Below are 13,991 nucleotides of genomic sequence, written 5' to 3'. Positions count from 1 at the left end.
TTCCCTCTCCCTACTTCGGCTTCTGCGTCTCTCCCTATCGTCGTGATCCCTCTGCTTGTCATCTCTATCTCTCCGTTTGTCTCTGCTGCTTCTCTCTCTCCCGTCCCTTTCAACACCTGTGGACAATTATTATGACAAGGCAGTGACAGATCAATGAAGATACTATCTTACCCAATTCAATCAATTGTTTAACGGTTAAACAGACATTATCTGATCAGCATTCACATAAAAATGATTGAATTTCTCTTCAGCTTGTGGCAGACAGAAAATAAGATATATAAATTGCATAGAAAAGTTCTACAATTTATGCTTGACAGTAAACTTACCTAGCTCCTCAACCTCCCATCCGGCACGACCAGCAGCAACAGTGTGTCCAGCATCAGCTCGATGCGCTTTTGCACGGAATTTCTTCTTCAAATTGCCAAACTCATCGTACATCTCACCATCATCCTGAAATTTTGTAAACCCATAAGGTTAAACTGTAGAACATCATACAAAGATTCTACAGCAGAAGCATATCTTACCTCTGCCTCACGTCGGCGTCGCTTCGTTTCCTCTAATTCTTCTTCATCCAATTCTTTGTAACCACCACCACGCCCTCCCCTAATTAAATAAAGGAACACATTAACTCTACAGAAAGTATTTAAAGATAAAGCAGGTCCAAGAAACTTGCATAAAGATTCTCAAATGTGACATTGACTTGGACAAATTAAACAGTGTAACATGGAGATGTACCATGTCTAACAAAAACATAGATGTAACTACAGTCCGCAAGGAAAGGTTTAAAATGTAGCCCAAAATCTTAGAACTAGACTAAATGAACGAGGGTAATTTGTTTAATTACAACAATAAAAATATAATACTATGATATTCATCCCCTAATATATAAATTATAATAGGCCATGCTCAAGGCAGAAGATCCCGACTTGACACAAGCATAGTACAATTAAACTTCAACCATCTAATAGTGAATTTAAAACCTTAGCTCGTGCTTCCAGGAGAAAAAAAACAAGTAAAAAACCGACACCATTAATGTAATTATTGTAAATTTGTAAATCATACCTCACACCACCTTCATTATGACCAGGTTTATTGGTGTTGCAGATATTACATTTTGCACGCTTAGCCCAATTGATATTGCCACACCTGAAATTTTGAAGCATAAAAACATAAGCAAAAACTATGTGCTCCTGGATTTTTCAAACAAAAAATACATTTGTAACCAAGCACCACCAAATTAATACAATGAACTTTTCACAATATACAGCAGAAGAGCAACAATTAATCAATATGCCCTAGATGTCATCATGTTGAGAAACTCCTCAGGCAAGATAGCAGAAAAACTGAAGCAAGAACTTCAGTTTAATTTTGATACAACACTCGCAACATCAAGTGGAATGCTTACATTGGACAAGACCAATCATTCGGACCAAACAGTCCTGAAGTAGCACTGACTTGCCGGCCAGGGGCCCCAGCATCCGCACCTCCACCTCGGCCCCTTCCACGACCACCAGCCCCCAAGCCACCACCAGATGCACCAGCCGGTCTGGCAGTCCCACAGCGATTACACACACCACGGAACGCAAAATTCACATTTGAACAACTGTCACCATAGAAGAATATCAGACACTGTTGATGTAAGAACTACAAAACTAGAAAGCAGCCAACTGTGTTAACAAGAGCAAGAAGCTGCTCACCGATATCACATCACAGACCTTGTATTTGGGCATAACCAGTCCCCGTCTTGCTGCCATGCTTTCCCTAGAGAATCACCCCGGCCTCTACCCCTTCCAGGACCCCCGTTTGTTTCCTTAGTAGCGGCATCCTCAAATCCACCAAAGTCACTTGATTCTACAGTATCTTTATTCTTTGATTCAGCAATAAAAACTCCAATTATGCTGCCATGGAAATCTTTGTTATTGAACCACTCAACAGCGGCCAAAGCAGCATGTGGATCCTCATAGGTAACTGTAGCATCTCCCTTCGGTTCATTGGTCTCTTTGTCTCGGTAGAACCATATCTTGGGCCTACCAGTACGCTTGTCTCTCTATCAAGCGTAGAGTACAAATGTAAGACATTCACACACTTAAACTATAGATTGCATCTCATTGAGGTCAGATGGAAGCACTAGATAGTACCTGGGCAATACCCTACCTTTAGCAACCCAATGGTGCCAAAATATTCAGCCAACATATCCTCGTCAGTTCCATGTGGGAGATTACAAACGTAGACTGATCCATTTGTTGGAGCCCCTTTCGCCGAATGACCAGCCATTGTCCAATCTCATCAAAACATGTAGTCTGAAAACCTGACATGACATGCCCAAAGTTTCACCAGAAAAACACACCCACGTATACACAGTGACAGAAGTATATCGTCAATTCCAAACCACCATTGGATTTACAATTATCGCGCCTTTTCAACATTAGAAATACTCAAATTTATCTTTTTTCTTTATGCCCTCTTTCCATATTTCAACACAGAGGACCTTACAAATCCGAAATCGATACTCCATTTCAAAACAACAAATCGAAGTATAAACCACAAACTATCCGGTTTCAACATAACAATATCCAGTTTGAGGCACAGGAATTATCACTATCGTCGCGCTGAAACAAACTAAAAAACAAAAACCCTGAATTGACATGAATCCCAGCACAAAAACTAAAGAGATCTCAAATGCAAAATCGATGAGAGCAGATCTGTTCAGTAATTAGCCCATTGAGAAAGAGAAATGATACTAGGGCTTTGTAAAAAATACCTCGAGAACCTGGCGTCAAAGGAAATCTTTCGCCGATTGTCGACGGCTTCTAGGGTTCTTCTTTTTCGAGTCTCTGTTCTCTTTTATTTCTTTGTTTTTTAAACCCTTTTTTACTTTTTTTTTCCTCTGAACACACGCATCTAACAGTCATATAGAGAAAAAAATGAAATATATATATATATATATATATATATATACCAACACATTATAAATATTATTTAATATATTTTAAAAGATAAGCTTTTTGTTGAAATTTAGAGAAACTGGGTCCAAATTTTTAGATAACAATGGTAGATGCCACTGACCAGGAGAATATATACATATATAAAATTATATAGTATTACATAATATTTAGATTTGATTGTTATCTATTTATATTTAATTGAATAAAATATTCAGAAAAAAACTATCATAGATGATAACAGCAGATGTTTATTAATAATATAGGTGTATCGGTCGTGCTTTTAGTGTAAAAACATACTAATGGGCCTACACAAATGACAGCTATTGGGCCTCTGCATCTAGTGCATAATTAGTAATTACCTAACCAGATATCATAATTTTCTTAATTAAATTGATAAAACTCAATAAAATAAGTGAAACTAAAAGAAAACAAAAAATATATTCTTTTAATAAAAACTGAATTCAAAATCAGAATAAAATCTTCATGAACCCAAATTCAAAACCCAAATAGATCTAATTTTTACAAAATTAAAAAAAAAAAAAGCCACTTCACGGAGGCCACATTGTTTGGACAGTCTTCAAATCATTTCTCTAACCAAATATTTCTAACTATATATATATATATATATATATATATTCCAAGAAACCAAAAAGCAAAGGGAGAATACAAAGCCTATCTGAGGATCTGGAACATATTGAGTTACTTACTCTGAAATGGGTTGCAACTGCTGTAGGGTTCTGTCTTCGTTTGAGGTCGAAGTCGAGAGCTTCCTGAGGGAACGGTACTGAAGACGCACGTTCTCCCCGCTTTCAACGATTTGCAGCGAGTACCTTCACCCCATACACACAAACTTATATACATATATATGTATTCTAACAATTTAGGATGTCATGGATCGAAAACCGTAATGACAGACTTACCATCCATTTAGACATTGAGATGTAACCACTGCTTCTTTTCCGACGAATTTCTCCGGAGTTCTCCGATTTCCCTGTAAATTTCGTAAGTTCCAAGGTAAGAAAAATGAAACCATGACCCAAAAAGAGATGTTTCAGTGATGGTGTAGAATCTCCCACCTTGATTAGAACCTTCTCGTTTACAGCAAATGGATACTGTACCACTCGATTCACTCCATCGTCTGCAGCAGTTTCTCCATTTTCCTACAGTATGTCTCTCATGAATTCAAGCAAACCCTTTTACCGGAAACCAACATAGTTCATGCAGGATTGATCTCGAAGCATCGTTTTCCGATTAAAGAAAGCACTCTCTACATTTCAGTGATCATAAAATAATTCACTTTACTGTCAAGAACGTTGTGATAGGTTTTAGAAACCTATCAGGAACGTTTTCAAAGGCGATGCCACGATCTATTTCTGTCATACCCTTCGGTTATAATACCCATAAAGTGAAGCGATAAACTGACAAGAAAATGTAAATGGTTTAGGAGCAAAAACCACGAAAAAACACCAAAGCATCAAGGTAAAGAAAGGGTAGTGTCATATCATCTCACCAGATCCATTTGATCGCTCATCTCTTTTCTACGTTTCCGCATGGCTGCATTGTGGAAACGTCTTCTATCGTCCTGTTGCTTTAACATTGCTGCAGCAGCTCGAAGGGCTATAAGATAAATGAACAGTTAAAATCATTTGCCCGTTTACAATACGCAAGACAATGGTTAGTTGATAAATTCGACCAGGAAAAGAGGCAAACAAAGAAAGAGAACAAGAGAATGAAACTAAATAGGATTACCGAGGTTAGGGATCAGAGAGCCAATCTCAATATCTGCACTGCAGAGAGTACATCTAGACTGAGCAGAAGATAAATCCCGTTACTAAAGATTTTTCTGACATTTAGCAAGAACCGTCACAGAAGAGTTGGATAATAATGAAGAAGGAAAGCCAGTACTAACCATCTCAAGCACCCTTCTAAGCATGAGGCCACCAAATGAATGCCCACATGAAACAGCCATTGCATCTTCAAGAAAAGCACCACTAAACCATCACATAGTTTGTAGCAAAGAATTAAAAACCTAATCCTACTGCACCTCATAAACAAAATAAGACAGATACGGGAGGAAAAAAAAGGAATTTAATCTATCGTATAGATCGTGAAATGTGGGCATCGAAAATGAATAAACATTGTGCCGCTGTTGAAGGTAATTTGAACAAGAAAGCCGGTCAAAGTACAGGGCATCTAGCAGAAAGGTATAGATTTCCTACATTTAAAAGAACCAATTTTTTTCTGATAAATAAATTTGTAATTAATCCATTAAGTTCACCAGGATAGCTACCTACTAGTGGAAAAGTTAGAAAAATTGAGTTGGGGGCTCATGAATATCGAATGCGCTCTTCTTATTGTTGGTAACAACATAGATAAGCATTTCACTGAACGGAACATTGGACATCGAGGTAAAGTTATTCCTCTTAAACAACAATAAAATGATCAAGGAAAAATAGGGTACTTACGATATTGGATCAGAGAGGACACTTCTTAAGGAAGGCTCTTTGCTAGCATCATCTCGAGCAACCTGTCCCCCACAATTCAGACAGAAGACAATTTTATAAGGAAGACAATTTTACAAATACCCGTACATACACAGGATTTTAGTTCTGGTTTAACAAAGGATGACATTACATTGGCTTTAACAGGTGCATTAGCTAATCCATCATCCTCGCCCAAAAGGTCATCCATAAATTGACTGGCAGATACTGGGACATAACTTTGAGGAATTACATAACCAGCTGCTTCTATTGGGGAACAATCTAATACAGCATTACTCTTTGGCATTAGCCTGAATGCCAGAGATATCCTGCATTCGCATGAATAACCAATTCAACCAAGAATTAAATATTACATAATCATGCCAAAACGTGTGATCATATCAGAGAAAAAACCTTAGAACCTACCCAAACATACCTTTCCTGAGCATTAGTGCCAGATAAATAATTGGGAGCAACTTTGTAAGAAGCAGCCGGACGAAGGCCTGCAGTAGCATGACGGAGGGCTTTGCCTGTAATCAATAAAAGATCACCTGCTCCGCAAGCACTATCCGCTAAGTACCAATGACCATTATGGTCACAGACCTACAGGAAAGGGAAATTTCAGAAAAAAGAACTAGCAACATTTACTCCCATTGTATAATATCAAGCAAACAAGGTAAAGGTTAGGAGTACAACTGATAATGCATTAAATCTTAGATTCAGATGAATAGTATTCTTTAAGCAACTATCTATCGTCGAGAGGATGAAAAATCGTGTTTTCACATTGACTCCCTCACTCAAAAGGAACCATAAAAATATCCTACACGCAGACACCTAAATTATCATCGTCAAAGTTCTTGGACTTGGAGAAGACCTGAATGCCAGGCCCATCTGAGCAGAACAGTGTTAGCAGTCCCTTCTCAACTTCCAAATTAGTGGATGCCTTTACACCTCCAGCGGCAGGTTTTCCATTTGGGATAACTGAATGAGCATTGGAAGCCACGAGAACTGACGAGGAAATTTCATTCAGGGCTAATGGTGTTTCATCAAGCAAATGGTTGAAAGCGCTGCAAGATGCTCACTCTGAGTTCAAGGGTTAAGAGAGAGGTAAACGAAACTGAAACACAATTACTCCATAACCATACTTACTCAGTTCGAAGATGTAGATGCCTTGCAATTGCAGATAAAGCAGCACGTGCTACTTTACCCATGCACCAGAATATCTCGGCCATGCATGGAGGTGAAGAATCTAAATCATCCACTGATCTGTCCCGAAGACGAAACCAGTCATTACGCAACATATAAAAGCAGAAAAAACATGACTATGGGCAGGCAACTATACATCCTACTGGATAAGCTCGAAAATGCATTCAAACAATTGAAAGTCGATCAAGATTTCTGGACCAAGATGTGCAAGAAATTTCTATGTTTATCGGGACAAAACCAAGTCAACAACTCAAAATGAATCCAGAGGCAACACTCAGAGAACAGGAATGCAGAAAATAGTTAAGGCATATAGAAGACACGACAAACAAGAAGCTCGTTGCCACAAAATCCCACCAGACACTCAGAAACATTGATTCAAGTTTGCCAAAGAAACAAGCATAACCCAATTCCATTACACAACATAGCCTGCGAACAAGAAACCTTCTGAACTACATTTCAAGACACTACTCCTAGCTGAATTTATGAAACTATAAGAGAAGCATACGAACTACCTTCCCGCCCTGTACATACATAGACCACGACTTCCCTTTCCGAGAAAGGTTTGTCGTCTGGTCCTGAAAAACAAGCCCGCAGCTTCAAGCCCACATCTCATCAATGCCGCATCCTCATGCCCGAGCTCGATCACAGACGCATTGTACCTCATCAAAGACCCAGATAAAGCCTCCACAGCCCTAACGTAAGCCGGCGAAGGAGCCCCGTCGTAGGGTATAATATCACACAACCGAACCCTAGCAAGTGGACCACCCGCCATCCCCAGCAGGGCCTCGCCGGAAGGATTAGCAGTCGAAATCGGCGTCACCGGAATCGCGTGAGACGACGGAGTCTTGGACATGGCGGCGGACCTAACGGCTGACGGGCTCCGCCGGTGCATCACCACCGCAATCAACCATTCTTACAAATCTCCACAGTTACTTCAGTCGCAAGCGAGCTTTCCGAGGTCTAGAGTGTTGGCTTCACTCGTTCGCCGGAAAACCAAGAACACCGCGTCTTGGTGAAGTCGTCAGCAACGACGGACTTTGCATGAACGGATGGCTTTCCCCAGGTGATGTGAGGTGGGCGATTACCGATATCGTCGTTATCGTCTCCGGTGGCCACCGGCGATGAAGGACAACGATGAATTCGCCGGGACTTTGACAACTCCGATTTGATTCTTCTCCTGTTTATGCTTTGGTTTGATTTGAAAATCAATAACTTTGTAATCACATTTTGGTCAAACTTGCTTCAAATGGGGCACGCGATGACATTTCCGGTTTAAAAATACAAAAAAACGAATTAAATTTAAATCTAATTAAATCATATATAATCTAATTCAAAACAGGTTTAATTAAAAATCCATAGATACTGATATTTTAAAATAAAAAAATTATAGTTGAACTATATATAAAATTAATATATAATTTTAAAAAATAAATATATTTGCCCATATTTCGATACTATAATATATTTCATATTCTAATTATGCACAAGTTATATATAATTAACTAATTGAATCCAAGAATTTATAATCATATTCAAATAGAATTAGATCTGAAAATATAACTGGTTATAATTATTATTAGCTAAACTGATTGCATTTAAATCATATAAATACCAAAACATGATAAAAAAAAATATTTTGAAAAACTATATTTTATAATAAAAGGGATTTTAAACCTAAACACCTTAAATTTATTACGCGTATTTTATGTAGTTTGATAACCAAGTAGTTTTAGTAGTTGTAAAAGAGAGAGCTTTGGACTGTAAATGGTCATTATGATATAAATAGGGATACAGTATGTAAAGAAAGAAAAATTGAAGGGTCTTATAAAATAAATGTTTTCTCATATAAATGCAACGGTGGAACAGTTAGGGTGTTAAATATGCAAATAAAGTAAAGTTTAAGGGTTTCTAAAATATGTATGTGACAAAGGTTTAGTCACGTACCCACGGAATAGTTTGTGTTAAATTTGTAAAGAGAGAAAAGTTTTAGGGTTTTCGGAAAATAAATATGTATTTGCTTCTTTGTTTTGGTTTCCAAATTAATTACAAAGCGCTGAAAAGATTCGAAGGAAAATCGAAGCTCCCCTCCGAGAAAGTACTGAAATTCGTCGTTAGGGTGTTAAATATGCAAATAAAGTAAAGTTTAAGGGTTTCTAAAATATGTATGTGACAAAGGTTTAGTCACGTACCCACGGAATAGTTTGTGTTAAATTTGTAAAGAGAGAAAAGTTTTAGGGTTTTCGGAAAATAAATATGTATTTGCTTCTTTGTTTTGGTTTCCAAATTAATTACAAAGCGCTGAAAAGATTCGAAGGAAAATCGAAGCTCCCCTCCGAGAAAGTACTGAAATTCGTCGAGGGGGAGAGAGAGAGAGAGAGAGAGAGAGAGAGAGAGAGAGAGAGGGAGAGATGAAGGCATTAGGATCTGCTGGTTGGAAGGGCCCTGTTAAATTCAGAATGTATCTTCTTCTTCTTCTTCTTCTTCTTCTCCTTGTTTTGTTTAGGACTGTAACTGTATTGCGTTTATGGAATTGGGATTCTGGAACAGGCCCACTGCTGAAAATCTGGTTCCGATTCGTCTGGACATCGAAATCGAGGGTCAGCGCTACAAAGACGCTTTCACTTGGAACCCTTCAGGTTTTCTCGCTTTCGATTCGTTCTCGTACGGTTTTCCGACCTGAATCTTGTTGCTGAATTGGGCTTTCTCTCAGACCCGGATTCTGAGGTTGTAACCTTCGCCAAAAGGACTGTTAAAGACTTGAAACTCCCTCCTGCTTTTGTCACTCACATTGCTCAATCCATTCAGGTTCCTCTCTCTACAGTTCTTTTGCATTTTGTCCGAGAATCATACTAACTTTCTTCGGAATCATTTATTCACGTTGGGTTATTGTCCTGTTTTATCAGTCTCAGCTCTCTGACTTCCGATCCTATGAAGGACAAGACATGAACACAGGCGAAAAGATCGTCCCTATTAAGGTTTGTGTGACACAAGATGACGTCTTTTTTTCCCCTCCCTGTTCCAGCCATGAGTTATTTTCGGCACCAACCAGAATCTATGGAAGCTCATATGTCTTTTCTTGGTCTTTTCAGCTTGACCTTCGAGTGAACCATACCCTCATCAAGGATCAGTTTTTATGGGTAAGCACACTTAAACGATCACGGGCACTGCACTCATGGTTTTGTTAGTCTTAGGTTCGATGTGGTTTGGCTCGTGGCTTTCAGGACCTAAACAACTTTGAGAGCGATCCCGAGGAATTCGCGAGAACCTTGTGCAAGGATTTAGGTATTGAAGATCCTGAAGTTGGGGTAAGATAGCCGTCAAAGTTTCTACCTTTCATTCTGTGATTAAATAGAACTCCATTTCAAGTACATAACCCAAGGTGTTGTGGGCTGAACAACTAAGCGTTTACAACAACAACAGCAGCAACACCCTATAATCCCAAGTTTATTTGGGGGTCTGCCGCATGAATTCTTTTCTACCATTCATTTCGGTTTTGGGTAAAGTCCTCCGAAATTTGTAAATCCTTCAAAACATTACTGATCACTCGTTCCCAAGTGAGCCTAGGGAACGAGTGATTAGTAATGATTTGAACACCTTGTCTAGATTGTTTCCCATGATCAAACCCTTGTTTACTACCTGACCATCTGTTGTTTGGTTCCTTCCTCTTTGCAGCCTGCAATTGCCTTTGCAATCAGGGAACAACTCTACGAGGTCATTGTTCTGCTTATATGTCTTTAAGCTGTAAATTTTGTATTCCTTGTAGAGCTCATTTTTCAAGAAGAACATTCAGTAACTAAACCTGGTCAGCTACCTCGTCCTTGTTTCCGCTTTTCAGATTGCAATACAAAGTGTGGCTTCAGCTAAGGAGAGCAGATTAAGTAAAAAGGGCCGGCGAGGTTCTGAGCATGGTTCGGCAAGGTTGGGTCCTCATTGTTCCAATCATTTTATCCATTTTTAATTCTCTGCCAATGACCAAGCTTGCTAGAACAAACCTGTATAATAATTTTCCTCTTAAGTGCAGCAAAGCAAGTGGTTTGTCGATGGACTTGATGAAGTTGTTTAGCTTCAAATCTAGCGTTGTACGGTAAGTGGTTTTCCCAGCCTCGGTTTCTGTTTGTATTCTCCCCTGTTCAAGCTTGTTTCAAGACATGTAGAAGTATACCATACCGTATACGTTTCTAATGGGATAAGTTGAGAGAGTAAAATTGATGAGATATCTGAATTTACAAACAAAAACATACATGTTTGAGAGTTCCTTCTATGTAACTAAAGGTGTAGAATCCGCATCTCCTTTGAGTTGCTCTGTGTCAATGCTCCATTGGCCTCTGGATGGAACAAACATCAGATGGATTTGATGGTTGTCATTGGCTGGGATCTTTCGGAATGAGGATCATTTGTGGTTTAGTAACCCGAGGTGGTCGATCTTGACAGGAAAAGGAAGGACTGGGAAGTTTATGAGCCAGTGGTGGATTTGCTCACAAATGAGGAAGTTGATGCGCTTGAAGCTAGAGAAGAGAGGCATGCTAGGTGATAGTCTTTGTGTTATACATATATATATATATATATATATATATAGTCTTTAGAGCAGGATTCTGAGGTTTTCATAGAACTCAAGTATGTTGTGTAATGCTTTAGATGGAGCATATGTTACTGTTGTAGGCTCTTTTAATTAGAATGACGATTGCTGTCTTTTAGTTGTTTTTCAACCAACTCCTGATCTTCACAATTACCATTTTGCCCTCAACAACAGAAACCAGCTATAAATTCATACCCACTTGCACTGGCTGGTCTATCTACAAAGAAGAACAGAACAGAACAGAACCATGGTAAATGTTCTATCAAAACATAACCACATAGAAAAATGGATTTAGCTTCATGATTCATTATAGGATATAAACACTGAAAACAAAGCCAAAAAGCCAAAATGCTATCATGGAAGTTTTCATTCTCAGAACCAGCATTCAACGGATTCCTAATTTACACCTGTGGAGGCAGAATGGATCCCCAATTTGTACAAGCAATGAAGTCTAGATTTATGGAGTTACATTCCAAACGAGAAACTCAAAAGAGGGTTCTGTTACATAATCACATTCACAAAAGGTGTTGAGACTGGTGGGATGGGATTACCCGTGGAAGAGAGGTAACTAAGCAACAGATATCGTGTTCAAGAGACTGTCTATGTACTCTTTAAGTTTGGCCTTCGTGATTGCGCCTTCCCTCCGGCTCCCAGGAACTTCCTTCCCGTTCTTAAAGAGGATGAAACTCGGTAAACCGTAAACCTTGTATTCTTCTATTAATCGTGGATTGGCATCGTGATCAATCTTTACAACCGTCATTCTGTCACTATATTCCTGGGCAGAGGCAAGAAAACAAAAGAGTTTCAGCTATCAAATGTAGCAAACAAACGAATAATGGATGCTAGAATGTGGAATTTTACCATTACAAACAAATATCGGTATCAACAAGTTAGCAAAGGAAGTCTCTTTATTGAGATAAAAAAACATGGAATTTGAATCCCGAATCAATCACTCTCGAAAAGAACACGTTTTCCATTGTTATTCAGAGAACCTGGAGAAACCAATGAAGTGCACAACTCGCATTTGCCAATAAACACCTCACCATACAACTCAACAAATCATGGGTTTTCTGTTTTCAGTGCACAAATCAACTTATCCATGAAACCGGATACCCATCTAAATCAATGGAAAATATAAGGCACCCATAAGAGTTTAGGATCTAACATGCTTTGACAGGATACAGAGGAATTCGAATTCGAACTCTGTTTACGAGTCTATATCCGCTTCATTGTAGATTCAAAGCAAATGACGAGACACTAAAATCAGAAGTAGAAACTTCTAGGCAGTGTTAGAACCCAAGTCATTGAAATGGTTACCAAAACAAGCCAAGAGAAAAGATTCTCAAGTAAACAATCATTTTCAACATATACTGTTGACAATATCTGGAAACCGAGCACTCTCTCTGTATGATGGAGTTCCTCTTCTTTAGATTGCGTAGTAATATCATATATATCACCATATCACACTTCCATAAAAGATAAACCATTGGAAGTTAGAAAAACCCAGCATGAGAGATTAAACTCCGCGCAAAACAAAGAACAGGGAGAAATGGCGAAACCACCTGAGCGAGCGATTCCATGGCGGGATAAATCAACCTGCAGGGACCACACCATGTCGCGACGAACTCCACCAGAACCGGACGGTCCGATTCCAGAACCGTACTCGAAAACTCGGTTTCTCCGATCTCCTGGATACCGCCGCACCTTATCGTCGGCAACACGGCTCCAGCGAAGAGACTCCTGCTTCGCCGACCGGACCTGAGCGAAAGGCGGTGGAGATTGGCCGCGGCGGAGGTGTGATGACTCCAGCTTAGAGGTTTAGCGGTTATGGAGGCGGCCGGGGAAACTGCACGAGCTGGTGGGAGAGATGATCGGAGAAGAACCGGGGAGCTCGAGAAGATAGCGTTCATGGCTCCTCCTCCTCCCCCCTGTGTTCACCGAGGACGATGTTTCAGAAGGCACAGAGAAAAACTATCAAATCTAGGAATTGTGTGGCATCAGATGGAAGGAGGCTGCGGATTTTTTTTCCTTCCTTTAAATAATTTTTTTTTTGTTTGCACCTTTCGTTTTTTTTTTAGTTATTTTATTTTTACCCCACATTGCCAATTATATTATCTCTTTCTTTAAATAATATGTACAATTTGACAAGTGTACCAACAAAAATCCTAGTAAACTAATTTTTTTTGTATCAAATAATATATTAAAAACAATTGAAACAAAGTTTTCTATCCTTTAAAATATTTAAACACGTTATAAAATCGCGTTTTATTCTTCAAATTTGTCATTTATAGATGTTATATTCTTATTTGGCATTATATCAAAAATACCCTTAAAATGCTACTTCTACTTCAACACCTACCCTTATGACCATGTGACCAATGTGACCGAAATATAGTGTGGTCACATATTGATCTCATTGTTCATAACGTTAAATTTATGATGTTTTAATCAAATGATTAGTAAGATATACAAGGTATAAACATAATGAATTAGTGTGATCACCATAAATTTAACGTATATCAAAATAAAAATCAAAATGTGACCATACTATATTTCGGTCACATTGGTCACATGTGACCAAGGTAGGTCTTGAAGTAGAAATAGCATTTTAAGGGTATTTTTGATAATGTCCCTTCTTATTTATATGCAATTGCCTGCAGCAGCATAGTCGGAAGGCATGAGATTGGGCCTGAGCCCATTTTCCAATGAACAACTTTCAATTTGATTGGGCCGACGCCGGCGATATTGGGCCGGAGACGGCGAGCTTAGGTCGGCCATAAGACA

At 38.9% G+C, this 13,991-nt stretch overlaps 4 protein-coding genes across 5 annotated transcripts in view; 1 reads left to right on the top strand and 3 right to left on the bottom strand.

The window, feature by feature from the left end:
• Positions 1-2,900, bottom strand: part of LOC104826521 (transcription initiation factor TFIID subunit 15) — a 3,802-nt gene extending 902 nt beyond the window's left edge. Inside the window, exons 1-8 of the mRNA XM_010559261.1 lie at positions 2,762-2,900; positions 2,155-2,308; positions 1,716-2,047; positions 1,406-1,603; positions 1,063-1,146; positions 525-603; positions 327-450; positions 6-116 (exon numbers count right to left, since the gene is read on the bottom strand). Of these exons, the coding sequence (XP_010557563.1) occupies positions 6-116; positions 327-450; positions 525-603; positions 1,063-1,146; positions 1,406-1,603; positions 1,716-2,047; positions 2,155-2,274 (1,048 nt within the window). The 5' untranslated portion in view covers positions 2,275-2,308; positions 2,762-2,900. The remainder of the gene's footprint in view (positions 1-5; positions 117-326; positions 451-524; positions 604-1,062; positions 1,147-1,405; positions 1,604-1,715; positions 2,048-2,154; positions 2,309-2,761) is intronic.
• Positions 2,901-3,405: 505 nt separating this feature from the next.
• Positions 3,406-7,862, bottom strand: LOC104826520. The gene is made up of 12 exons (XM_010559260.1): positions 7,144-7,862; positions 6,575-6,691; positions 6,300-6,492; positions 5,862-6,028; positions 5,580-5,754; positions 5,411-5,472; positions 4,855-4,936; positions 4,695-4,752; positions 4,456-4,562; positions 4,022-4,105; positions 3,866-3,936; positions 3,406-3,775 (listed from the first exon to the last, which is right to left on the bottom strand). Exons 1-12 carry the CDS (start codon positions 7,521-7,523, stop codon positions 3,649-3,651), a joined length of 1,623 nt encoding a protein of 540 aa, XP_010557562.1. The 5' UTR covers positions 7,524-7,862; the 3' UTR covers positions 3,406-3,648.
• A 1,130-nt stretch (positions 7,863-8,992) lies between these two features.
• Positions 8,993-11,341, top strand: LOC104826519 (chromatin structure-remodeling complex protein BSH). Of its 2 annotated transcripts, none has more exons than XM_010559259.1 (10): positions 8,993-9,089; positions 9,179-9,267; positions 9,342-9,436; positions 9,535-9,606; positions 9,721-9,768; positions 9,853-9,936; positions 10,304-10,342; positions 10,467-10,549; positions 10,653-10,715; positions 11,063-11,341. In XM_010559259.1, exons 1-10 carry the CDS (start codon positions 9,040-9,042, stop codon positions 11,160-11,162), a joined length of 723 nt encoding a protein of 240 aa, XP_010557561.1. In that variant the 5' UTR covers positions 8,993-9,039; the 3' UTR covers positions 11,163-11,341. The 2 variants fall into 2 exon arrangements, with proteins under 2 accessions (XP_010557561.1, XP_019059756.1); XM_019204211.1 differs by lacking the exon at positions 11,063-11,341 and adding an exon at positions 10,904-11,056.
• A 202-nt stretch (positions 11,342-11,543) lies between these two features.
• LOC104826518 (thioredoxin X, chloroplastic) lies at positions 11,544-13,221 on the bottom strand. The gene is made up of 2 exons (XM_010559258.1): positions 12,770-13,221; positions 11,544-11,982 (listed from the first exon to the last, which is right to left on the bottom strand). The coding sequence occupies exons 1-2, from the start codon at positions 13,115-13,117 to the stop codon at positions 11,776-11,778; spliced, it is 555 nt and encodes a 184-aa protein (XP_010557560.1). The 5' UTR covers positions 13,118-13,221; the 3' UTR covers positions 11,544-11,775.
• Positions 13,222-13,991: the final 770 nt, after the last annotated feature.

The sequence above is a fragment of the Tarenaya hassleriana genome, unplaced genomic scaffold (assembly GCF_000463585.1).
Source record: "Tarenaya hassleriana unplaced genomic scaffold, ASM46358v1 Cleome5, whole genome shotgun sequence".
Classification (NCBI taxonomy): Eukaryota; Viridiplantae; Streptophyta; class Magnoliopsida; order Brassicales; family Cleomaceae; genus Tarenaya; species Tarenaya hassleriana.
The sequence above is the reverse complement of the archived record's forward strand: the minus strand, read 5'-3'. Positions and strand labels throughout refer to the sequence as shown.

Coding starts and splice junctions, on each gene's coding strand:
- LOC104826520 (XM_010559260.1), bottom strand. CDS start 7,523: ATGCACCGGCGGAGCCCGTCAGCCGTTAGGTCCGCCGCCATGTCCAAG. Junction 6,692..7,143: donor TGTATGTACAGGGCGGGAAG/GTAGTTCGTATG, acceptor TCTTCGGGACAG/ATCAGTGGATGATTTAGATT. Junction 6,029..6,299: donor CAGATGGGCCTGGCATTCAG/GTCTTCTCCAAG, acceptor CCTTTCCTGTAG/GTCTGTGACCATAATGGTCA.
- LOC104826519 (XM_019204211.1), top strand. CDS start 9,040: ATGAAGGCATTAGGATCTGCTGGTTGGAAGGGCCCTGTTAAATTCAGA. Junction 9,090..9,178: donor GGCCCTGTTAAATTCAGAAT/GTATCTTCTTCT, acceptor ATTCTGGAACAG/GCCCACTGCTGAAAATCTGG. Junction 9,769..9,852: donor TCAAGGATCAGTTTTTATGG/GTAAGCACACTT, acceptor CGTGGCTTTCAG/GACCTAAACAACTTTGAGAG.
- LOC104826518 (XM_010559258.1), bottom strand. CDS start 13,117: ATGAACGCTATCTTCTCGAGCTCCCCGGTTCTTCTCCGATCATCTCTC. Junction 11,983..12,769: donor CCATGGAATCGCTCGCTCAG/GTGGTTTCGCCA, acceptor GCCTCTGCCCAG/GAATATAGTGACAGAATGAC.